This window comes from Suncus etruscus, chromosome 17 (assembly GCF_024139225.1).
Source record: "Suncus etruscus isolate mSunEtr1 chromosome 17, mSunEtr1.pri.cur, whole genome shotgun sequence".
Classification (NCBI taxonomy): Eukaryota; Metazoa; Chordata; class Mammalia; order Eulipotyphla; family Soricidae; genus Suncus; species Suncus etruscus.
Window position 1 is genome coordinate 17,643,013 of NC_064864.1, and position 25,582 is coordinate 17,668,594.

General features: G+C 40.0%; 1 protein-coding gene across 1 annotated transcript in view; it reads left to right on the forward strand.

The window, feature by feature from the left end:
• PTEN (phosphatase and tensin homolog) overlaps positions 1-25,582 on the forward strand; it is a 97,329-nt gene that overhangs the window by 40,249 nt on the left and 31,498 nt on the right. Inside the window, exons 3-4 of the mRNA XM_049764656.1 lie at positions 15,738-15,782; positions 23,640-23,683. Coding sequence (XP_049620613.1) covers positions 15,738-15,782; positions 23,640-23,683 — 89 coding nt within the window. The remainder of the gene's footprint in view (positions 1-15,737; positions 15,783-23,639; positions 23,684-25,582) is intronic.

Below are 25,582 nucleotides of genomic sequence, written 5' to 3' on the forward strand. Positions count from 1 at the left end.
GGTCCTTCGTAGGTTAGCACGTGCAAGGCAAACGCCCTACTGCTTGCGCCATTGCTCTGGCTCCTATTTCTTAACATATTGAAAGTTACTTCTATTAATAATAGTATTTCTTTAGTATTAGTTTTTTGTTCTCATTGAATGGTTATGGCACATTTTATGACTTTACCTGTGATTGGAATATTTAGGTCATTCAGTTTGAGTCTGAAATGAACAAAAGTACTAGGAACATCCTTTTTTTTTTTTTTTTGTTTTTTGTTTTTTGGGTCACACCCAGTGGTGCTCAGGGGTTACTCCTGGCTGTCTGCTCAGAAATAGCTCCTGGCAGGCACGGGGGACCATATGGGACACCGGGATTCGAACCAACCACCTTTGGTCCTGGATCGGCTGCTTGCAAGGCAAACACCGCTGTGCTGTCTCTCCGGGCCCAGGAACATTCTTTTAAAAAATAAAAACAAGCTATTTTTTGTTACTAGACCATAGTCAGTGGTACTTAGGGCCAACTGCTCACCATGCTCCATATATGGAGCGGGCTCATATGTGGTTGGTGATAAGGATTGAACCCATATGAACTGTATGTAAGGCAAGCTCTTTATTGGCTATATTATTTCTCTGGCCCAGGAACATTCTTGTATAAAACTTGTGGGGACATGAAATTTCCTTCCTGTTGCTTAAATACTCATGTATAGATTTACTGGGTCATCAGTGGAACAGATGAAAAAAAGTGCGCTCTTTATATGTTCCCAAATATATATGTATATATATGCGTGGATGTATAAATATATATATACACATACATATATTTGAACATAGTGCCAGGATATTCACTAGTTAAGGATACTCTTTTTTTTTTTTTTTTTTTGGTTTTTGGGTCACACCTGGCCGCTCTCAGGGGTTACCGTATTTTCCGGCGTATAAGATGACCCCCTAATTTTGCAGTTAAAACATAGGTTTAGGCCTATATTCACTGTATCAGACAGAACGGTCTTGTGCTGCAATTGTATGTACCACAGTGAGCCAATCACAACAAGCAAAGGTTCAAAGGTTATACTGTAATAGACTTCCTCTCTGACTCTGGCCAATCTGGGTAGGCTTTTGACAGTGTAGATTCGGGTCCAGAACATTGTCTAATTTGCATGCATAAAAAGCCTGCTTGAGTTGGCTGAGTTAGAGAGGCTGTCCGAGTAGCCTTGCAGTGATTGGTCCCTAATCATAGGCACCTTTTCTAAGCCTACAGCACCCAGTATTCCCAGGCAGTCTCCCATCCAAGTACTAACCAGGCCTGACCCTGCTTAGTTTCCGAGATCTGATGAAAAAAAAAATGGTTCTTTTCAGATGCTAATTTTTAAGTACTTTTTGTTTATTTTTTTTGTTTTTTGTTTTTTGTATCACACCTGGCAGCACTCAGGGGTTACTCCTGGCTCTACGCTCAGAAATCACTCCTGGCAGGCTTGGGGGACCATATGAGATGGTGGAATTTAATCCACTTTCGTTCTGCATGCAAGGCAGACACCCTGCCTCCATGCTATCTCTCCGGCCTAAAGTCTATATTTTAATTAGTGGGAGCTGTCCAGGGTTTTTCGGTCTTTTGAAAAGGAGACTTGAAAAGAGAATTAACCTTTGGGTTTCTGTCAAGCTGCTTGCATGGAGCATGTGTTACTATGGTGTATTTGTTAGTACTTGGATATTTGTTACCACTGTATCTACAATAGTGCTTGTCAAATAGCACTATTTTAGTTTTGTATTGTTGGCTGCATTTTTATTATTTCCCAAAGCATTTGAAAATAATCTAATACTAATGTAAGATTAAATTTGTACAGGTGCCAGTACAGAGTTTTGCCAGTTCAACTTAAAGAAACAGAAGGGTTCTCAGACTTTATGATAAGACTTAATTTAATTTGGTAGAATATATTTATTTATTTTGGCTGCTACAGAAAGCTTTTCTGGGGAAAGAAGAATTGGTTAGCTATTGAAAGTGGAAAAATCGGGGCCTGTAGCACAGCGGCGTTTGCCTTGTAAGCAGCCTATCCAGGACCAAAGGTGGTTGGTTCGAATCCTGGTGTCCCATATGGTCCCCTGTGCCTGCCAGGAGCTATTTCTGAGCAGACAGCCAGGAGTAACCCCTGAGCACCGCCGGGTGTGGCCCAAAGGGAAAAAAAATAAATAAATAAAGTGGAAAAATTGTTGTTTCCAGATTCTGATTGTTGTAAATAGCGCTGCAGTGAATATAGTTGTGCAGAAGGCACTTTGTATTGTGTTTTTGTGTTCCTAAGGTATATCCTTAGGAGTGGTATTGCTGGATCATATGGGAGCGCAATTTTCAGGTTTCTTTGAGGAATTTTCATATTGTTTTTCATGAAGGCTGGACTAGACAGCATTCCCACCATCAGTGAATGAGAGTTTCTTTCTCCTCACATCCCCACCAGCACTTGTTCTTTGTGATGTGTACCAGTCTCTGGGGCATAAGATGGTACCTCATTGTTTTGATTTTCATCTCCCTGATGATTAGTGACGTGGAGCATTTTTTTTTCATGTGTCTTTTGGTCATTTGTAGTTCTTCTTTGAGGAATTGTCTTCCTTTCTTCTCCCCATTTTTTTTGATGGGATGGGTTTTTTTTCTTGTTAAGTTCTGTCAGTACCTTTTATATCTTAGTTATTAGCCCCTTATCTGATGGGTGTTGGGTGTATAGTTTCTCCCATATTGTGGGTGGCTTTTGTATCCCAGTCACACTTTCTTGAGGGTCAGAAGCTTCTCAGCTTAATATAGTCCCATCTGTTTATCTCCACTTTGCTTGTGTGGAGAGTGATGTTTCCTCCTTGAAGATGCCTAAAAGTCTCAGTGTCATGGAGTGTTTTACTTACGTGGTGTTCTTTATACCTTATGGCTTCAACAGATGAATGGCCAAAGAAACTGTGGTACAATATACACAATGGAATATTATGCAGCTGTCATGAGATGAAGTCATGAAGTTTTCCTATACGTGGATGGACATGGAAACTATTGTGCTGAGTGAAATAAGATGGAGAGAGATAGACTCAGAAGAGTCTCACTTACCTGTGGGATTTAAGAAAAATAAAAGACATTATTGTAATAACATCCAGAGACAATAGAGATAAGGGCTGGAAAGACCAGCCCTCGATATGAAGCTTAGAGTGATGCAAAGAGTGGTGAGCATAGTTAGAGAATAACTACACTAACAACTATCATGATAATATCAATGAGTGAGAGAAGTAGAATGCCTGTCTTGAATACAGGCAGGAGCGGGGTGGGGATGGGGTGGGAGGAGGGAGATTGGGGACATTGGTGATAGGAATGTTGGGTCTGGTGAAGGGCGGGTTCTTTTTATGACTGAAACGCAACTATAAACATGCTTGTAATCATGGTACTTAAAGATATTATTTAAAAAAAAAATGGAAAGAAACCTCTAGTGCAATTTGGATGATTTTGGCAAGATGTGGGAACATCAGAATGTCATGGTCTATTAAAAATGACTTCCTTTAGCTTTTCTTTAATTCCACTTTGACTTGGCATCCTGGTTTTTTTTTTCCTCAGAGGTCTCTATGGTGAGAGACTGAACTGATGATAAAGCTATGAATAATTTTTGTGACAGTTGAGTTTTCCAAGTTTTTATTATTTTTATCATTATTATTATTGTTACTTTAATTTTGACATTTATACATCGGTCATATTAGTTTGAATTTTTGCCTGGGGAAAAATAAACCCCAAAATTGGTATATTGGGCCCGAAGAGATAGCACAGCAGTGTTTGCCTTGCAAGCAGCTGATCCAGGACCAAAGGTGGTTGGTTCGAATCCCGGTGTCCTATATGGTCCCCATGCCTGCCAGGAGCTATTTCTGAGCAGACAGCCAGGAGTAACCCCTGAGCATCGCTGGGTGTGGCCCAAAAACCAAAAAAAAAAAAAGGGGGGGTATATTGACATACTTAGTTCTACTTCTAAAAGATAGAGGATTAGGGCTTGAACTAAGACAATTCATCAAAATGATAATTCAAATATCTGTTAATAGTAATGAACTAAATGTTAAATGCAACTCACTCATTGATTTTGGACTGAATTCTGTAACATAGCATTAATGTATAGAGCAATTAAGGGTGTTTTGGGTTTTTTTATGTGAGGAGTTCTTGTTTTGGGGCCATACCTGGTGATGCTCAGTGGTTTATCTGGCTCTTTGCTTAGGAATCATTCCTGGTGGTAGAGGGTGGGACCTTATGGGATGTCGGGTTCCAACTCAGGTTGGTTGCATTCAAGACAAGAGCAATTAGTTTTATAAATGATTTATGTTCTATTTTAGAAGTCACATTGCATATTTTGCCAATTAGCTGCTGTACCTTTTAGCAATTATATGTAGGCATATTGATATGTACATCATAAATATTTTGTCAGTCTTGAATTCTAATGGAACTTTTGGTTCATTCGTATGTACTATATTTATATATTATATATATATTGGTTTTGGGCTACACGCAGTGATGCTCAGGGGTTACTCCTGGTTATTTTTTCAGAAATTGTTCCTGGCTTTGGGGACCATATGGGATGTTGGGGATCGAACTCAGGTCCGTCCTGGGTCAGCTGTGTGCAAGGCAAACACCCTATTAGTTCACTATTGCTCTGGTCCCTATTTATACTTTTTTTTGGGAGGGTCACACCCAGCAGTGCTCAGTTACTCCTGGCTCCACGCTTGGCTCCATGCTTAGTAATTGCTCCTGGCAGGCTCGGGGGACTATATGGGATACCGGGATTTGAACCACCGTCCTTCTGCATGAAAGGCAAACGCCTTACCTCCATGCTATCTGTCCGGCCCCAATTTATAATATTTTAATATGTTTTAAGTCTACTTTTCTGTTTTTAGATCTTCAATATTCATGCATTCTTACCTTTTATTTTTGGTTTATATATTTTCAGAAACCCCATTTTAATTCTCTTCTATATTTACTCCTGTATTTATCACTCGTTCATTCTTGTAGGTCCACGTTTTCCTCTGGAATTTGTTATCTTGAGGGCAAGTCTGTGGTAATCAGTTCTCCCTTTACCCCTTTCATCCTCTTTCCAGTATTTTTATTGGTTTATTTTTATTCCACACCTAGCTGTGCTTCTGGAGAGGCTCAGGGGACAGTATAGGATGCTGGAGATCTAATGTGGGTCAGCTACATGCAAGGCCAGTGCCATCCTGGCATCCCTTTTATCACTTTAAGGTTGTCATTTTATTAAATCTTTTTATCTTACCCATTATCATCTCTGGCCCTAAACTTTTTTGATTTCCTTTTGTTGTTCTATGGATTTGCCTTTGATATGCATAGTATTGTTTTTTTTTGGGGGGGTTATTGAGTTTCTAGTACTTAAATGTAGATGCTTTACATCATCATGATAGAGGATTTTCTATCCAGTGTGTTTGTGTGTGTGCATGTACACCAAACCCCATAGTACTTAGGGACTCTTGGCCTATGCTTGGGGGTAGCACCCCACCACAGTGCTCGAAGAGCGTGCATGGATTGCACTGATTGAACTGATGTCTGCTCCTTGCCTTAATGTCTCTGGCTGATGAATTTTTTTTAAAAGATTGCAGTAACACAATAAATTGCTTTTGTTTTCCTATTGTACAGTGCACTGATGAGTTGTTCCCTTGAAATTTTCCTCCTATTCAGATGAATCAGTATTAATTTCTTGTAAACTTTGTATGTTCTAGTTTATTCTTGGCAAATCTTTCAACTTGTCAATATCCTTATGTTCCAGTTTTATAACTAGTCTTGATTATGGCAAAGCAGTATTGTAGCAGGAGTGAAGATCCAAATTCAAGATGGGAGTGCTTGCTATTTTTTATTGTTTGTAATTAGAAATCACTTAATGTTATTGTCTTAGTCTTTTGGTTGAGGTGTCACAAAGGTGTTCAAGGAGGAGGACTATATGAACATCCTTAGAAATCTTTTTTTTTTTTTTTTTTTTTTTGGTTTTTGAGATACACCCAGCCACGCTCAGGGGTTACTCCTGGCTGTCTGCTCAGAAATAGCTCCTGGCAGGCACGGGGGACCATATGGGACACCGGGATTCGAACCAACCACCTTTGGTCCTGGATCGACTGCTTGCAAGGCAAACACCACTGTGCTATCTCTCCGGGCCCATCCTTAGAAATCTTGAGATTATTGTTTTGTCAAGAGTTTATGGTGAGCATGGGAGATGTAATCATTCTTGGAAACTATAGTCTGCCATCTTGTTTTGTTTTGTGGTCATGCCTGGAGGTATGGGATTTGCCTTTGATATGCATAGTATTTTTTGGTGGGGGCGGGTTTAGGGATTATTACTCCTGGCTCTTCACTCAGAACTTACTCCTTGCAGGCTTAGGGGGCATATGGGGTGCCAGGGATCAAACTCGGGTTGGCTGTATGCAAAGCAATTGCCTTATGATCCAGCCTCATGCCATCAATTCAGGGGTCTTAAACTCAATTTACCTGGGGGCCACAGGAGGCAAAGTCGGGGTGATCCTTGAGTGCAAAGTCAGTAGTAAGCCTTGAACATTGCGGGGTGTGACCCAAACAACTAAAACAGAACAAAACAAAAAAAGATTCCTCTAGGACAGGGCCACAAAATGTTGTACGGGAGGGCCGCAAATGGCCCACGGGCCGTGAGTTTGAGACCCCTGCATCAATTTATTCTGTTGTTTCCAAGCTTCTTTTAAAACCATTCATTACAGGGGCTGGAGAAAGGGCTTGGATACATGTTTTGCATGTTGGAGACCTCCATTGGAGCCCTTGAGCACTGAGCTGGGCGTTTTCTCTGGTATTTGGTACCCCCTAAGTCCCCACCCCCCAAAAAAGACTGCAGGTTTTTCTTTTTAGATATTGTTATTTATTTATTTATTTATTTATTTATTTATTTATTTATTTATTTATTTATTTATTTATTTATTGGTTTTTGGGTCACACCCGGCAGTGCTCAGGGGTTACTCCTGGCACTATGCTCAGAAATCGCTCCTGGAAGGCTCAGGGACCATATGGGATGCCGGGATTTGAATCACCGACCTTCTGATTGCAAGGCAAACGCCTTACCTCCATGCTATCTCTCCGGTCCCAAGATATTGTAATTTTAAGCCAAGAATTATTGTTTTTATATTTTTACTGAGGCTTAAACAATTTACTGTGGTCATTTTCTTTTGCATTCTTGTATATATTTATTTATAACAATTGGTTAAAGTTCATGATCACTCATTCCAGCATCTGGTTTGTCTTATAACCTGTCACTTAGTTGTCATTTTTTCCTCGGTGATAGGTCTACTTTGCATTTCTCATAAATGTTAGTTGTCAAATATTACATATATTTATAAGATTAGTTACAGGGAAACTACATTATTACTTTAAAGGTACTAGCTTTTCTTTTTGGTATGCATTTAAATTAACAGTAAGGATCTTCCTTTTGGTAGAAACTAAATGAAGTCTGGAATTTTTAGGATTTTTGATGGGGGCAAATTTGGACCACACCCAGAGGCACTCTAGAATTACTCCTATCTCTACTGAAAAAACACTCCTGGCAGGCTCGGGAATCATAGGGACTGCTGAAGATTGAACCAGGATCCGCTACTTGCAAGGCAAATGCCCTACACGCTGTGCTACTGCTCTGGCCCCCAGGATTTGTTTTTTTTCTTTTTGTTGTTGTTTGTTAAGGCAAGCTGGTTTCAGTTTTGATTTTTGTCTTCTGGGTGGTATAACCTTTCTTTGGGTCTCAACTGACACTGGGGGTACTTACTGAGGTCTTTCCATAAGGGATAGGTCTAGTACTTCTCTCAGTACTATGCCACCTTCTTCATTTCAAATCTTGCATAGATGTAGCCCAATACTTTGCCAAAGACTCGAGGCAGATTTCCAGATAAATTTCTGTTTTGTTGGCTGTGCTTGGGGCTTAGTCTTGGTTTTGCACTCAGTCATCACTCCTGGCAGAGTTTGGCGGACCATCCAGGGATGCCAGGGATCACCTGGGTTGGCTGTGTGTAAGGCGGACACCTTCCCTACAATATTAGCATTTTAGCACCCAGAATTTCCAGATAGATTTCTTTGTTGTTGTTGTTTGTTATTCTGTTATTTCTATTATAAACAATACCCAACAACGCATAGGGGTTGCTCCTGGCTCTGCACTCAGAAATCGCTCCTGCCAGGCTCAGGGACCACATGGGATGTCGGGAATCGAACTGGGGTACATCCTGGGTTGGCTGTGTGCAGGGCAAATGCCCTACTGCTGTACTATTGCTCCGACCCCTCCTGATAGATTTCTGAAATTTCTTTATTTACCTCCTTTTCTCTTGTACCTTGTTCTACAAAATCCAGCTGCCTCTGCTCCCAGGAACTCCAATCTGTCTGTTTATCCCAGAACCTTTCCAATCCCCTTCCCTCCCCATTACTCCCCTCCCTCTCCCCAACTCTCCTCCTCCCTCTCCTATTCCCCTCCCCTTCTCTTTTCCTTCCCATCCAGTTCTGTTTTGGGGGTTACACCCAGGGATTTTCACTGGCCATCCTTGGCTTTACTTCTGGCAGTGCTCTGGGGACCATTCAGGGAATGGGGATTGAATCTGGGTTGGACATGTGTAAGGCAAGTGCCTTACCCACTGTACTGTCCAGCTCTGTTTTCTAAATTATTTAATCAGTTTTTTGTTTGTTTGTTTTGGGGCACAGCCAGTGATGCTCAGGGATTACTCCTGGCTTTGTGCTCAGAAATTGCTCCTGGCTTGGGGGGACCATATGGGATGCTAGGGGATCGAACTGTGGTCCTTCCTAGGTTAGCGCGTGCCAAGCAAACACCCTATCGCTTGCGCCACCGCTCCGGCCCCTCACTTTTCATTTTTATGAAAGTAAAGAACAAGACTCGAACTGGTCTGTGCTAATAGAATTAAGTATCTGGGAGGGAACTTGAAGGTATGTTTTCAAATAAACGAGGTATTTTCTAGAGGGCATGATTGGGAGTGGAGTATTGTGTGCTCTGATTGGGATGGCTATTAAACTTAGAACTGGGGGATCAAGAGAGTACAGCAAGGTAGGGTGCTTGTCTTGGACAAAGCTGATCTCAGATCTTGACACCCCCTTGGTCCTCCTAGACAACCAGAAGTGATCCTGAATTGAATGCAGACAAAATTAGGAGTAAACCCTGAGCACTGTTGGGTGTGGCCCCCAAACAACAAACCAACCCCCCCCAATCAAAATAGTAATATCTAAGATCTGTGACTTCTATTGTCTGCAACTTTTACTTAAGCTAGAAAAGAAAAATAAAGTTCAAATGGAAAAAGGTACAGAAATGTAGGTGATAATGATGATGAAAGAGACTAGAGTGAACGAATGTGTAAAATAACCTTTTTCTGATAGTGAAATTTACAATTCAATAGAAGCCTTAGTGGAATTTGTGATTGCTTGGTTGGTTGAAGTAGTAGTGAATTAAATTATAGAAGCACGGGGCCGGGCGGTGGCGCTGGAGGTAAGGTGCCTGCCTTGCCTGCGCTAGCCTAGGACGGACCGCGGTTCGATCCCCCGGCGTCCCATATGGTCCCCCAAGAAGCCAGGAGCAACTTCTGAGCGCATAGCCAGGAGTAACCCCTGAGCGTCACAGGGTGTGGCCCAAAAACCAAAAAAAAAAAAAAAAAAAAATTATAGAAGCACGGGCCTGGAGAGATAGCACAGCGGCGTTTGCCTTGCAAGCAGCCAATCCAGGACCAAAGGTGGTTGGTTCAAATTCCGGTGTCCCATATGGTTCCCTGTGCCTGCCAGGAGCTATTTCTGAGCAGACAGCCAGGAGTAACCCATGAGCAATGCCGGGTGTGGCCCAAAAACAAAACAAAACAAAACAAAACATATATATAGAAGCATAGGGACTGGAGAGATAGCATAAGTGGTAGGGATATGTGTGTATGTATATATGTGTGTGTGTGTGTGTGTGTATATATATATATATATATATATATATATAGAGAGAGAGAGAGAGAGAGAGAGAGAGAGAGAGAGAGAAGCATAAAGAACATTTTCTGAATTTACTTTTAAAAAGTTGTGGGATCAGAGAAATGGTATAGTGAGTGACACACAGTGGCTCACATTCCATGCCTGGTACCATATTTGACACCCAAATTCTGTAGAGGTGATCCCTGAGAATACAGGCAGGAGTAATCTCTGAATACCACCTCCCAATCCAAAAAGTTGTGCACATAAAATATCAAATAGTTCTAAAGGGTTTTATTAGCATTCACTACAATTAAAGTAGTTATTCTTTTTTTTTTTTTTTTTTTTTTTTTTTTTTTTGGTTTTGGGATCACACCTGGTGGCGCTTAGGAGTTACTCCTGGCTTTGTGCTTAGAAGCTGCTCCTGGCAGGCACAGGGGACCTTATGGGATGCCAGGATTCAAACCACTGTCCATCCTAGATCGGCTTCATGCAAGGCAAATGCCCTACCACTGTGCTATCTCTCCGGCCAAAAGCAGTTGCTCTTTTACCCTGGACAAGAATTTGTTTGTTTGTTTGTTTGTTTGTTTTGGGGGGAGTCACACCTGGCAGTGTTCAGTGATAGCTTGAGAAGCTAGGTATTGAACCTGTGTCACTTGTTTGCTAGGCAAGCGCTTTACCCACTATACTATTGCTCAGCCCTGCTTAGCAAGAATTTTTATTTATTGATTGTGTGTGTGTGTGTGTGTGTGTGTGTGTGTGTGTGTGTGTGTGTGTGTGTGTGTGTGTGCTACAAGGCATCTACTGAAGCTTGTGAAATTCTTTCAAAGTGATTGTATTTTATTTTTGGTTTTAAGACCACACCTAGAGCAGTTCAGGGTGATCTTATATATATGGTGCTGAGAGTGAACTGGGATTTAATGCTTATTAAGGCACCTTAACCTTTGTACTATCTCTCATCTCTCAGATGAGGCTACTAATAGACCTATTATATATGATTTTGAGTATAGTTATGGAAATAAAGGCTAAATATCTAATACAGTAACAGTTAATGCATTGAGAGTTGATTATATTTATAACATCTGCAAAAACTAATACAAAATATATTTTAGGAAGGGGGTTAAAGCTAGTGGTAGATTTTGTGCTGAAACTTTTCATGTCTAAAAACTCAACCAAAATAACTTTGTAAATCACTGCTTCAAATAAATTTTTTAAAATGGTGTCAACTTATTCTGTACTATATTTCTTACACATTTTCTGCCCCTTATGAGTTTCTTTGTTCTTTCTCATTTAATTTCTGTGTACTGTAATACATCCCTAACCTTCTCTCCTATTTCAACACATGAAATACATAGATTTTATTTTAGCATCTTTATTGCCAACTTGAGGTTCTTTAAAATGATATCCTATACTTTTTTTTTTGTTTGTTTTTTGTTTTTTTTTTGTTTTTGGTTTTTGGGTCACACCTGGCGGTGCTCAGGGGTTACTCCTGGCTGTCTGCTCAGAAATAGCTCCTGGCAGGCACGGGGGACCATATGGGACACCGGGATTCGAACCAACCACCTTAGGTCCTGGATCGGCTGCTTGCAAGGCAAACGCCGCTGTGCTATCTCTCCAGGCCTGATATCCTATACTATTAATGGTGGCTTTCTAGGTACATAATTCAGCATCATACCCACTACTCTTTACCCACTTTTCTCCCTCAAGGACTGTAATACCCCTTGGCCAACTCTATTTTGTGTGTCAGTTCTCTCCTGTTGTGTTATCTTTGGTACTTTTTTTTTTTTTTTTTTTGCGCCACCTTGCTGGGTATCTTTAAGTCCACTTAGATCATTCTATAGCTATCCTTTCTTCTGGATTGACTTCAACTAGTCATGATAACCACATAGCTGCAAATCGCATGAATTTGATCTTAAAACTTCATAGTGTTGCCGGAGAGATAGCATGGAGGTAAGGCGTTTGCCTTTCATGCAGGAGGTCATCGGTTCAAATCCCGGCACCCCATATGGTCCCCCGTGCCTGCCAGGAGCAATTTCTGAGCCTGGAGCCAGGAATAACCCCTGAGCACTGCTGGGTGTGACCCAAAAACTACAAAAAAAAAAAAACTTCATAGTGTTCTATTGTGTATAACTAACATAACTTCTCAACCCATTCATCCATAGTTGTGGTCTGCCCAATTTTAGACCAGCTGTTCTTTGGCTGTGCTGTATAGTTTTTCCTGTGTTTTTTTTTTGTTTGTTTGTTTGTTTGTTTTTGGTTTTTGGGTCACACCCAGTGGTGCTCAGGGGTACTTCTAGCTCTATGCTTATGCTCAGAAGTCACTCCTGGCAGGCTCAGGGGACCATATGGGATGCTGGGATTTGAACCAGGGTCTGTCCTGTGTTGGCCACAGGCAAGGCAAACATTTTACCATTGTGCTATCACTCCGGGCCCTGCTGTACAGTTTCTTTATCTCATTCCAGACATTCTTTGCCTCTCTCTTAAGTTGGATTCTTCTGTTTCTGAAACTTGTCTTTAATCTTTCATGGCTTCTCATTCTTGGCAGAACACATCTTATTAAATGCCTTTATTATTATTAATATTATAGATATTAATTATGGTGTTTCTTCCTATGAATTCTAGGGTAGAAATAATTTTTAATAATTTAATAATTTTGGATGTTTTTTATTTAGTTAATTACTAACTGCTTGTGTTTTCATTAAGTTAGGTAATACTATTACTATTCTGATTCCAAATTCTTTTTTTTTTTTTTTTTTTTTTTTGGTTTTTGGGTCACACTCTGCAGCACTCAGGGGTTACTCCTGGCTCTATACTCAGAAATTACTCCTGGCAGGCTCAGGGGACCATATGGAATGCTGGGATTCGAACCGTCCTGCGTGCAAGGCAAATGCTCTACCGCTGTGCTATCTCTCCAGCCCCTGATTCCAAATTCTTAAACCTCTCTCCTCTTGGGAAGCTTCTAAGATTTTATATTTGTCTCCTTAATATTCAGACTTTTTTTTTCTTTTTTCTTTTCTTTTCTTTTCTTTCTTTTTTTTTTTTTTTTTGTGCTCAGGGGTTATTCCTGGCTCCAGGCTCAGAAATTGCTCCTGGCAGGCACAGGGGACCATATGGGACACCGGGATTCGAACCGATGACCTCCTGCATGAAAGGCAAACACCTTACCTCCATGCTATCTCTCCGGCCCCAGTATTCAGACTTTTCACTTAGATATGTGTGCCTTTGTATTATATGCATCCATTTTCATTATCATTCTTGGATACTTGTTGTGCCCTTTCCTGGATTTTATTTCTTTGGAGCAATTTTTTGAATTTATTATCTACTTTAAAATTATATACATTAGGGCCTGGAGAGATAGCACAGCGGCGTTTGCCTTGCAAGCAGCCTATCCAGGACCAAAGGTGGTTGGTTCGATCCCCCGGCATCCCATATGGTCCCCCCAAGCCAGGGGCAATTTCTGAGCGCTTAGCCAGGAGTAACCCCCTGAGCATCAAACAGGTGTGGCCCAAAAAACAAACAAACAAAAAAATTATATACATTATAATCTTACTGCAGTTAGGAGAACATGCTTCCAATATAATTGAGTTTTTAATCATCAATTGGTGTTAAACTTTTTAGAAGTTTAGGCAACATGGTTACAATATTGTTCATTTTTATGGTATTGATATACAAAGCTTGGTACCTAACTACCACCAGTGCTCACAACCCACTGTTGCTTCTGTCTGACACCGCACCCCCACCCCTGATGGTTAATTAGCTCTGTAAATCAAGGTCAAGGGTCTGTTGTTGTTTGATTCTTTCTATTCCCTAGTTTTGAATCTATTCCGCAGATGAGCGAGCTCATGTGGTATCTACCCTTCTGATTTACTTCACTTGGCATAACTTCCAGATTCATCTATGTTGTAGTGAACTCCATGATTTCATCTTTCCCTGCAGTTGCATAGTATTCCTCTCCCTCTCTCCCAACGTGTGTGTGTGTGTGTGTGTGTGTGTGTGAATGTGCGCGTGCGCGCGCGCGTACACACTGCAGCTGCTTCTTTCATTTTTCTATTGTTGGGCATTTGGAATTTATTGGATTCCTAAAATTTTAATTTTTGTTCCTTTTTAATTTTAGTATTTCTTATTCTTATATACTTGTAATCTTATTGCCTGACTCATAGGATTAAACAAATTTGTAAACATAGGGTACCTAAAATAGTGCCCTGCAACCAGTATTTATAATTTCCTTCCTTCCTTCCTTCCTTCCTTCCTTCCTTCCTTCCTTCCTTCCTTCCTTCCTTCCTTCCTTCCTTCCTTCCTTCCTTCCTTCCTTCCTTCCTTCCTTCCTTCCTTCCTTCCTTCCTTCCTTCCTTCCTCCCTCCCTCCCTCCCTCCCTCCCTCCCTCCCTCCCTCCCTCCCTCCCTCCCTTTCCTTTTTCCTCCCTCCCTCCCTCCCTCCTTCCCTCCCTCCCTCCCTCCCTCCCCCTCCCTCCCTCTCCCCCCCCCTTCCTTGGACATACCTGGCAATGCTCATGACCGACTCTTGTCTCTTTGCTCAGGGATTATTCCTGGCAGTGATCAATGAACCAGATTTGGTACCAGGATTTAACTGGGGTCAGTCAGTGTAAGATAATGCCTTAATCCCTGAACTATCTCTCCGGCTATTTTTAGTTTCTAAGACATACATGTTAGCTTAACATTGTTATATTATGGGGGCATTATAAGAAATGAATAAACTACCTCTCTGATATCTGTGAGCATCAAATGAAATATATAAAAGTTTAATAAGGGGCCTGAGAGATAGCATGGAGGTAAAGCGTTTGCCTTTCATGCAGAAGGTCATCGGTTTGAATCCCGGCATCCCATATGGTCCCCCGTGCCTGCCAGGAGCACTTTCTGAGCATGGAGCCATGAGTAACCCCTGAGCACTGCCGGGTGTGACCCAAAAACCACCAAAAAAAAATATATATATATATATAAATAAAGGCTAATAAACTATTCAGAATTAATAGTATACATGTTTCTTCCAAATTCAAAAAGCTCTAGTTTGAAAGGTAATAATTGAATATTTGGAGTATTTTTAAGATGTACATGTCTATTGTATTTGACTTAGATGACCTTGGCTAAATGTTAATGCTATCTTTTATAACTTACTTTTTAATAGGCATCATTATCTAAGATGAAGATAATGAAAGCATTTATTTCATGAAAACTCTAGCTTACTGCAGATTGTATAAATTTATGTAATGCAATAATTAAGAATGCTGGGCCCGGAGAGATAGCACAGCGTTGTTTGTCTTGCAAGCAGCCGATCCAGGACCTAAGGTGGTTGGTTCGAATCCCGTTGTCCCATATGGTCCCCCGTGCCTGCCAGGAGCTATTTCTGAGCAGATAGCCAGGAGTAACCCCTGAGCACCGCCAGGTGTGGCCCAAAAACAAAACAAAGAAAAAAATTAAGAATGCTTTGATTGCATGCTTAAGCTCACAGAGGGTATATTTAGAAGAGTTTATTTTAATTTTTTTTTTTTTTTTTTTTTTTGGTTTTTGGGCCACACCCTGTGACGCTCAGGGGTTACTCCTGGCTATGCGCTCAGAAGTTGCTCCTGGCTTCTTGGGGGGACTATATGGGATGCTGGGGGATCGAACTGCAGTCCGTCCTAGGCTAGCGCAGGCAAGGCAGGCACCTTACCTCCAGTGCCACCGCCCGGCCCCTATTTAAAATTTTTTTTTCTTAAATGGTAGTTGAGCTTAAAAATTAGTTTTCTTTTGGTCTTAATAGTATTAATGTAATTTCACGTTAACTAATTTGTTATTAATAGTGACATTTTGTTTTGTTTAAGGTTTTTGGATTCAAAGCATAAAAACCATTACAAGATATACAATCTGTAAGTATATTTTCTTATTTCTATACCTGCATATATCTTCTAAAATAACTATCAAATGAAATTTATTTCCCTGTTACAGTGAAATAGAATTGGAGATATGCTTTAATAGAACTGTATTCCTAAAACAATTCCAAGAACTCTTCTGGAGAATATTGTTAGACCATTTATAAAGTGATATGAAAAAATAAAATAAAGATTGATAATATGCTTAAATCACTCTTGACACAGATTCATATTACTGATCTACTGTAAGTTAACTGTATTAATACAAAATGTAGTTAAAGTTGTTGAATTGGGTGATTTTTCTTGTCTGGAGCTGGACTAATAAGGATCTCTCACCTAACAGCCAACTGACTGTAACTTTGACACTTATTTTCATTTTGACTTTTTGAATAAAGATATGAAAGAGAAAATGTAGAGAATTACTTTTCCCCACTTAAAAAAAAAATATATATATATATAATGTGCTATTTTTCTGCTTGGTGTTTTATTTTTCCTATGACATACATTGATTATACAGTAGGAAAAATTTAAATCTAAACTTATTATGTATTAACTTAGAATTTTTATAGTTTATTTTAATCCAGTGTAAGAATAATTTTTTGCTTTGAGTAGGCACTTAAATTATCAGAAGGAATGAAAGCTTTTAGTGCTTTGTGGCTGTGGGAAGTTGCTTTTGGAGGTGGTCAGATCGGCTGAGCTCAGGGGTTACTCCTGGCAGGCTTGGGACTATATGGGATGCTGGGAATCGAACTTGGGTTGGCCACGTGCAAGACAAACACCCTACCTGACAGTGCTTATTGCTCTGCCCAATGGGAGGTTGCTTTTCTATCTTTACTAGTGACCTTTATGTTCAAGTAAGAACTCAGAAGATCTCAATGAAGTCTACTTCAACTTTTTTATTCATGTAATTTGTTACTTCTTCAGAGTCACAAAGAACAGACATATGTAGCTCTTGCCAAACACTACTCATTTTAAAGTATGTTGGTGATACAGAGATGAATAGATGTAGTTTTATTTTTAAGGGAACTTGCAGTATGATGTGAAATCTAAACACGGTATGGTAGAAAGAAATTTCTTAATTAGAACAGAGCTGCACAGAGAATAATAGAATAGTAATTGTACTTCAAAGAAGGTTTTGTCAAAAAAGGCACTTTTGCGAGGACCTAAGCGATAGCACATTGGTAAGGCCTTTGCCTTGCACACGGCCAACACAGGACAGACCCTGGTTTGAATTCCAGCATCCCATATGGTTCCTCAAGCCTGCCAGAAGCAGTTTCTGAGAGCAGAGCCAGGAGTAACCCCAAGTGTCACTGGGTGTGAACCCTTCCCCATTCCCCAAAAAGGCACTTTTGAGCCAGGGTATTGAAAATGACCAGTGGAGACTTTCTGTCATATTTATGCAACTTGTTGACTTTCTAGGTTTAGAAGATGGTAGATATTGTTACATTCAGATTATGGGGTGTGTGAGTATGGGAGAGAGGCATAGGTATATAAGATACGGTGGTGGGGCCGGAGAGATAGCATGGAGGTAAGATATTTGCCTCGCATGCAGAAGGTTGGTGGTTCGAATCCCGGCATCCCATATGGTCCCCTAAGTCTGCCAGGAGCGATTTCTGAGCATAGAGCCAGGAGTAACCCCTGAGCACTGTCGCGTGTGACCCAAAAACAAAAAACAACAGAAAAGATATGGTGGTAATTATGAAGATGAAATTGAAAGGTGCTGTGTTAATGTAAGTTTAGGTGGTCCTCAGTTTTTATATAATCTGTGCTGCCTTTTTGTTTGTTTGCTTGGTTTTGTTTTGTTTTTGGAACACACCCGTGATACTTGGCTTATTCCTGGCTCTGGAATCAGGGATTACTCCTGGCAGGTTTGGAGGACCATATAAAGTGCTGGGGGTCTAACAAAGGTGAGCCATATACAAGATAGATACTCTACCTGCTGTGCTTGTTTTTGGATTAATTTCACCTACAGTAAACTTTGTCCACTAAATGAATCCCTTCAGGCTTAGACTTTTCAGAATGAGGCCATTAGAGAAAGACAGAAGAAAGATAAAAGGGTATACTAAAAATTTTGTGCCTTTTTAAATTTAACATATCTGAAGAAGGCAAAGGAGATTCTTTTCATTCCTTTATATAGTGGCTTCTTCCAGAATTTAGAATTTTGGCTTGAACTAACAATATTATTAGTCACTTGCATTATTGTGAAATCTGGCAATGGGAAACTAGACTGTTATTTCCAGATACATTAGACTCTCAGATTAATGAATTGTCACCATTAGCTGAGAGTAGCTTTTGGTGTATATATTTTAACTTCTCATCTCCACTCCATTTAAACTTTCAGATAGGAAATACTTTAAAAATTATTTTTTCCCGTGTTCTCATTTTTATAAACGGGATATCTGACAGGTAGCAAACTGTCCACTATTTATGCCAGTTGTTCCTTTCTGGTTTTTGTTTATTCTAATGTACCCAAAAAAAAACCCACCTTGTAAAATTAGTTTCTAGTACTATCTTTGTGTAGCATGTTTTAATTCCTGATCACTTTCCATTTTTTACCTTCTTTCCTACTTCTGTTTATGTTTCTAACTCCAGATGAATCTTGCATTTAGCAGCTGTTTCTGTTTTGTTTCTTGTATGTTAGGATTTAATCATATTTATGTAATGTCTTTGCAAACATATTAATTGAAAGATCTTAAATATTTGCCTATATATGCTTCTGCTTAATAACATTAAACTTTCTGTGACTACTATAACATATAGATGATTTTTTAAAAATCGGTTATGTTTTCTCTTTTTTTTTTTTTTTTTTTTCTTTTTGGTTTTTGGATTACTCTTGGAGGCACTCAGGGGTTACTCCTGGCTCTGCGCTCAGAAGTCGCTCCTGGCAAGCTCGGGGGACCATATAAGATACCAGGATTCGAACCGGGTTTCATCCTGTGTGTGTGCAAGGCAAACACCTTACTGATGTGCTATCGCCCAGCCCTTATTGTTTTCTTTTATAAGAATATACATACTTTTTTTATTGAGAGAGTCATTAGATGTTGGCTAATTCTTTGGCAAGTCTCACTTTTGGAAGCAGTATTTGCCAACCCACACATTTTGAGCTCCTTAGAAAGCATGGGAATTTTAGAGAAACAAAGTTACATAAACTCATGTTGGTTTTTTGTTTTGTTTGTTTTTTGTTTTTTTGTTTTTGGGCCACACCCGGTGACACTCAAGGGGTTACTCCTGGCTACCTGCTCAGAAATTGCTCCTGGCTGACTCAGGGGACCATATAGGACACCGGGAGATAGAACCACGGTTCGTCCTAGGTTAGCATATGCAAGGCAAATGCCCTACCGCTTGCGCCACCGCTCTGGCCCCTCATGTTTATTTTTTTAGTTGAGATGTTATGAGACCAACTTCTTAGAATTGTTTCTTAATCTATACCTCCCTTCTCATTTCCTAAGCCACATCTTTTTATGATGATTACTCTTTCTGGATTCAGTTTCAATACGAATTTTTGACTGTTGACAATATTGGTCGTACCTCTTCTGCAGTGTGCACTAGAGAAATTTTAGATTGTGGTTGTAGTTTTCTTTTCTGGGGGCGGGGGTTCACACCTGCAGTGCTCAGGGGTTACTCATGGTTCTTTGCTCAGAAATCGCTCCTGGCAGGTTCGGGGGGACCATGTGGGATGCCAGGCTTCGAACCACTGTCCTTCTACATGCAAGGCAAATGCCTTACCTCCATGCTATCTCTCCAGCCCCTTTTCTTCTGTTCTTAAATATGTCATATATGAGTGAAGAGCAAGATTGTGTATTTGTATGTGTCTGTCTTGCTGTATATTGAGCCCTTGTGCATGCAAAGCAAAGCAATTGATCCAACACTGAGTCACACCCTGGCCCTAAAGAGGGCAATATTTAGAAAATGTGCATGCCATTAAATTTTCTTTCTTTTTTCTTTTTCTTTTCTTTTTCGTGTGTGTGTGTGTGTGTGTGTGTGTGTGTGTGTGTGTGTGTGTGTGTGTGTGTGTGTGTGTGTGTGTTTGGTTTTTGGGTCACACCCAGCAGCACTCGGGTCACTCCTGGCTCTACGCCAGTGACTTTGAGACCCCTGCTCTACGCTCAGAAAGCGCCCCTGGCAGGCTTGGGGGTCCATATGGGATGCCGGGATTTGAACCACTGTCCTTCTGCATGCAAGACAAATAAATGCCTTACTTCCATGCTATCTCTCTGGCCCCCAAATTTTCTTTTTAGTAGAGCTCAATATTATTAAATTTTCTTTCTGTCAAAACTCAATATACTCAGTTGTGCTAAAAAAAGTTTTGCTTTGAGCTGTAATGTGAAAGTGAAATATCAAATCTGACACTTGAATCATTGTATTAGTTTGCTTATAATAATGATAATCTTCATGTGGGTTTAAGTTGACCATCTTGAATATAGGATAGTATTTTCTATTTGCATATACAAATACATATAACACAGATTCACAAACACTTTATTGAAAATTGGGCCTATTTCAGCATTCAGAATTTCTCAGCTTACAGAAGGGAACATGGAAGCATTATTAAAAACCCCAGGGGATTTTGGACAAATCACTTAGAATGAGAAGTTTGGATCTTAACTCTTGGTCTCTTAAGATCTGGTTCTGCTTGCAGCTGTGTTTGCCATAAACAGGAGAAAATGCCAGACATTTTAAATTGGGGAAGTTTAGAATTGCCTTTTTTTTTTAATGCTATTTCTCTTTTAAGTAATTAAAAAAATTTGATTTGGTTAGGGGGCCAAAGTGATAGCATATTGGGTAGGATGCTTGTCTTGCATGTGGCCAACCTGAGTTCGGACTTCCCATACTTCCTATGGTCCCCAGAGCTCTGCCAGGAGTAAGATCTGTGCACTGCTGGGTATAGTCCAAAAATGAAAAACAAAATAAAGCTAGACAAAAAATAGATTTGGTTCATATTTTTGAGTTATTTAATATCTTTGACTACAAATGAATGAAGGATTCCTTCCTGAGTTTATTACCTTTTAGAAACATGGTCTGTTAATTATGAAGAAGCCAGTGCACAGTAACCAATATGTCACTACTGTTTCAAAGAAAAATTGGTAGTTGGAGAATTAATGCAGAGCTTTAAGATGCTCACTTGCTTTGCATATGACTGATTCCAGTTTGACCCTTACTGGCTATATGTCCATGAGCCTCCCAGTCTCCCCAAATAATAAACAAAATACCAGAGAAATATAGTTAAGCACAGGGGTTACAGTGTTTACCTTGCACGTGTCCAATCACAGTTCTACTTTTGGTATCACATAAGGTCCTCTGAACATTGCGGGGTGTGATTCCTAAGCAATAGAAGCAAGAGTAAGCCCTGAACACTGTTGGGTGTGACCATCTTCCTCCCTCGTCCCCCAAAGACAAATATTATCATGTTTTAAATACTTCAATATTCTGTATCGATGTTACTACTCAAGTTTGTAATCAGGGTATTTTTAAAAAATTATATGCATACATACATACATATATATATATTGGTTTTGTGTCACACCTGGCAGCGCTCAGGGGTTACTCCTGTCTATGCTCAGAAATCGCTCCTGGCAGGCTTGGGGGACCATATGGGAAGCCGGGATTTGAACCACTGTCCTTCTCTCCATGCTATCTCTCCGGCCTCCCAAAATTATATTTGATTAAAGATTAAAAGATCTAATTTTTAAATTTTAATTAGTATGTCTTAAATATTAACGTTTTTCAGTTTATTTTTTATCCCTATGATTTTAATATTTGAATTATCATTTTTTTCTTTATTTAAACATCTTGATTACAAATATGATTGTGATTATGTTTCAGTCATGTAAAGGACACCCCCCTTCACCAGTGCAACATTCCCACCACCAATGTCCCAAATCTCCCTCCATCCCACCCCACCCCCACCTGTACTCTAGACAGGCTTTCCAGTTCCCTCATTCATTCACATGATTATGGTAGTTCTCAGTGTAGTTATTTCTATAACTGCACTCACCACTCTTTGTGGTGAGCTTCATGAAGTGAGCTGGAAGTTCCAGCCCTCCTCTCATTGTCTCTGAGGATTGTTGCAAAAATGACCTTTATTTTTCTTAAAACCCATAGATGAGTGAGACTATTCTCTCTCTCTCTCTCTCTCTCTCTCTCTCTCTCTCTCTCTCTCTCTCTCTCTCTCTCTCTCTCTCTCTCTCTCTCTCTCTCCTCCCCCCTCTCCCTCCTCTCCATCCCCTCTAACTTATTTCACTCAGCATGATAGATTCCATGTACATCCATGTATAGGAAAATTTCATGACTTCATCTCTCCTGACAGCTGCATAATATTCCATTGTGTATATGTACCACAGTTTCTTTAGCCATTCCTCTGTCGAAGGGCATCTTGGTTGTTTCCAGAGCCTGGCTATTGTGAATAGTGCTGCAATAAATATAGGTGTGAGGAAGGGGTTTTTGTATTGTATTCTTGTGTTCCTAGGTATATCTCTAGGAGTGGAATAGCTAGGTCGAATGGGAGCTCAATTTCCAGTTTTTGGAGGAATCTCCATATTGCCTTCCATAGAGGTTGGACTAGACAGCATTCCCACCAGCAGTGGATAAGAGTTCCTTTCTCTCCACATCCCCGCCAGCACTGATTGTTCTCATTCTTTGTGATGTGTGCCAATCTCTGTGATGTGAGGTGGTATCTCATTGTTGTTTTGATTTGCACCTCCCTGATGATTAGTGACGAGGAGCATTTTTTCATGTGCCTTTTGGCCATTTGTATTTCTTTTTTATCAAAGTGTCTGTTCATTTCTTCTCCCCATTTTTTGATGGGATTAGATGTTTTTTTTCTTGTGAAGTTCTGTCAGTGCTCTGTATATTTTGGATAATAGCCCCTTAATCTGATGGGTATTGGGTGAATAGTTTCTCCCACACGGTGGGTGGCTCTTGTATCCTGGACACTATTTCTTTTGAGGTGGCGGGAACTATCGTTTTGTTAATAGGACTATATTATTGTAAAGTTAGAGATGTGTATACTAATTTTGCAGTATTCGGTATTTATGGTATCATATGGTTTGCATTCTTAACCTTTGAAGCCATAATTTCCTTAAATTTCCTAAATTGTGGGCTGGATAGATAGCATGGAGGTAAGGCATTTTTGCCTTGCATGCAGAAGGCCAGTGGTTCGAATCCTGGCATTCCATATGGTTCCCCGAGCCTGCCAGGTTCGATTTCTTTTTTTTTTTTTTTTTTTTTTTTTTTGGTTTTTGGGCCACACCCGGTAACGCTCAGGGGTTACTCCTGGCTATGCGCTCAGAAGTTGCTCCTGGCTTGGGGGACCATATGGGACACCAGTGGATCGAACCGCAGTCCATCAAAGGCTAGCACAGGCAAGGCAGGCACCTTACCTCTTGCGCCACTGCCCGGCCCCTAGGTTCGATTTCTTAGCATAGAGCCAGGAGTAACCGCTGAGTGCTGACTCAAAAAAAACAAAAACAAAAACAAATTTCCTTAATTGTAAAAGGAGATAATAACAGAATTTACTAAATAGATTTTTTTTTTAATTTTTGGGCCACACCCAGTGACGCTCAGGGGTTACTCCTGGCTATGCTCTCAGAAATCGCTCCTGGCTTTGGGGGACCATATGGGATGATAATGGATCTAGCCTGGGTCCAATCTGGATCAGCCGCATGCAAGGTGCTACCCTGCCGCTGCACCATCGCTCCGGCCCCTAAATAGAATTCTTACGATTAAAAGAATTAGTTGGTACAAATGTTTAACATATTGCTTAGAATATTATAAAGATAAAAAATGTTTGTTGCTATCATACTTTTTTCTCAAATACAAAAGATAACCTTGTATCTGTTCAAAACTTTCTTCTAGATGTGCTGAAAGACATTATGATACCGCCAAATTTAACTGCAGAGGTAGGTATAAATGGATTTTGTTATGTAACTTAAAGTTAATACACTAAGTCTTGGCAGTAATAAGTGAGAAATATTTATTGTACAGGTGGTCTTCAAAAATATGAAAGGAAAATTTTCTTCAACTTTTTTGTGGGGCGTGTCATACCCAGTGGTGCTCAGGGACTGCTTGTGAGACTCCTATATAAAACAAGTATCATATAAACCTACTGGCAGTGTTATTAAAATGTATAACTGCAATAATATAAGGAAAACTAATAAGATGCAGAATAGTCTAAGAACAGGAGAGATTCCTAAACAAACGATAAAAGAGGAACAAGATTATTTTTAGCTATTGAAAACATTTGGATTAAGAGATTGAGAAGAAACAGAGCGAGCATGACCTAAAAGGTAGGAAAAATGAGTATAGCAAATACAGGTAGAGGAGCTTTATAGATGAAAGCAGGAGGTTGTTTTTCTCAGGCATAGTAAATCATTCTTTTCTCTTCATAAAAACTTGTGTTTATGAGACAACTTGAACCATACAAATATTGGAATTTTGAAAGCTTGGGAGTTGTTGCTGTGTGAGCTGAAAAGCGGAAATGAGTGCTATGAGTTGGAGATTAGTTGTTATCCAATACCTCTTTAAATCTAGAATGAGGTTTAGAGATGACCCAAACGGCTGAATCATATGTGTTACGCATAAGAAAACTGGGGCTCAGTCTCTGAGACCTGTGATCCCCCAGGTAGCAAGCCAGGAATAGACCCATGAAGACCACCACCATGTGTGACCCTCAAGGCCAAATTAAAGAAACGAGGTTTTAGAAAGACTTTCAGGTGGTTGGTTTGAGTTTAAGAACTAAAGACTGAACCATTAAAGGATCATTAACATACTTTTTTTTTTTTTTGCTGAATTAGGCTACTATTTATTAGGCAAATCATATTTTATTTGAGGTTCTATTCTGTTAAATAGACATTTAACAAGCTACCCTAGACCCTTTTTTTGGTTGCAGGGAGAAAGTTTAGATGGAATGATAATCCAGTTAGGCAGATGACTAAATGAAATCAACCATGATGACTCCCTGTAATTGTTCTGCAGGGGGAGGTCTCCTGTCATACCAAATATTTAACTGCAAGACAAATTTATTGAAAATTCAGCTTTGGCCATAGGATCAGAGAAGTTTGGAGTTCTTTTTTCAATGGACTTTGGGCCACATCTGGCACTGCCCAGGGGTTACTCCTAGCTCTATACTCAGGAATCACCCTTGGCAAGCTGAGGATAGAACTGAGGTCACTGCCTTCCCTTCCTTCCCCCTCCTTCTCTTCTCCCTCCCCTTTCTCCCTTCTTCTCTCCCTCCCTCCCCTTTTCTCATTCCATCCTCCTTTCCTTCATTCTCTCCTACCTTTACCATTCCTTTCCTCCCCCTCCCTCCCTCCCTCCCTCCCTCCCTCCCTCCCTCCCTCCCTCCCTCCCTCCCTCCCTCCCTCCCTCCCTTCCTTCCTTCCTTCCTTCCTTCCTTCCTTCCTTCCTTCCTTCCTAAAAAAGTAGAAAAAAAGAGAACTGAGGTCAGCCATATGTAAGGCAAGCGCCCTACCTGTTGTGCTATATTGGTCTGGCCTAAAACTAGGGATTCTTAATAATTTTTATGAGACACCAAAACTTCATTCAGTACACATTTTACTACAATTATGGTATTTACAAGTAATATTTAATTTTTTTGTAAATGACTAAAATTTTGTGTATATGAATACATTTTCAAAATCATCTTTAAATATTATTTAGCATTTTAATTATATAGAATAAATTACCATCTTTTAATTTTTTTGATCTTTTAGTAATTTTTGCTGTCCTTAGAGAACATGTTTTGTTGTGGTGGGATAGTGTACAAAAATTTCTCCTTGGGCCCGGAGAGATAGCACAGC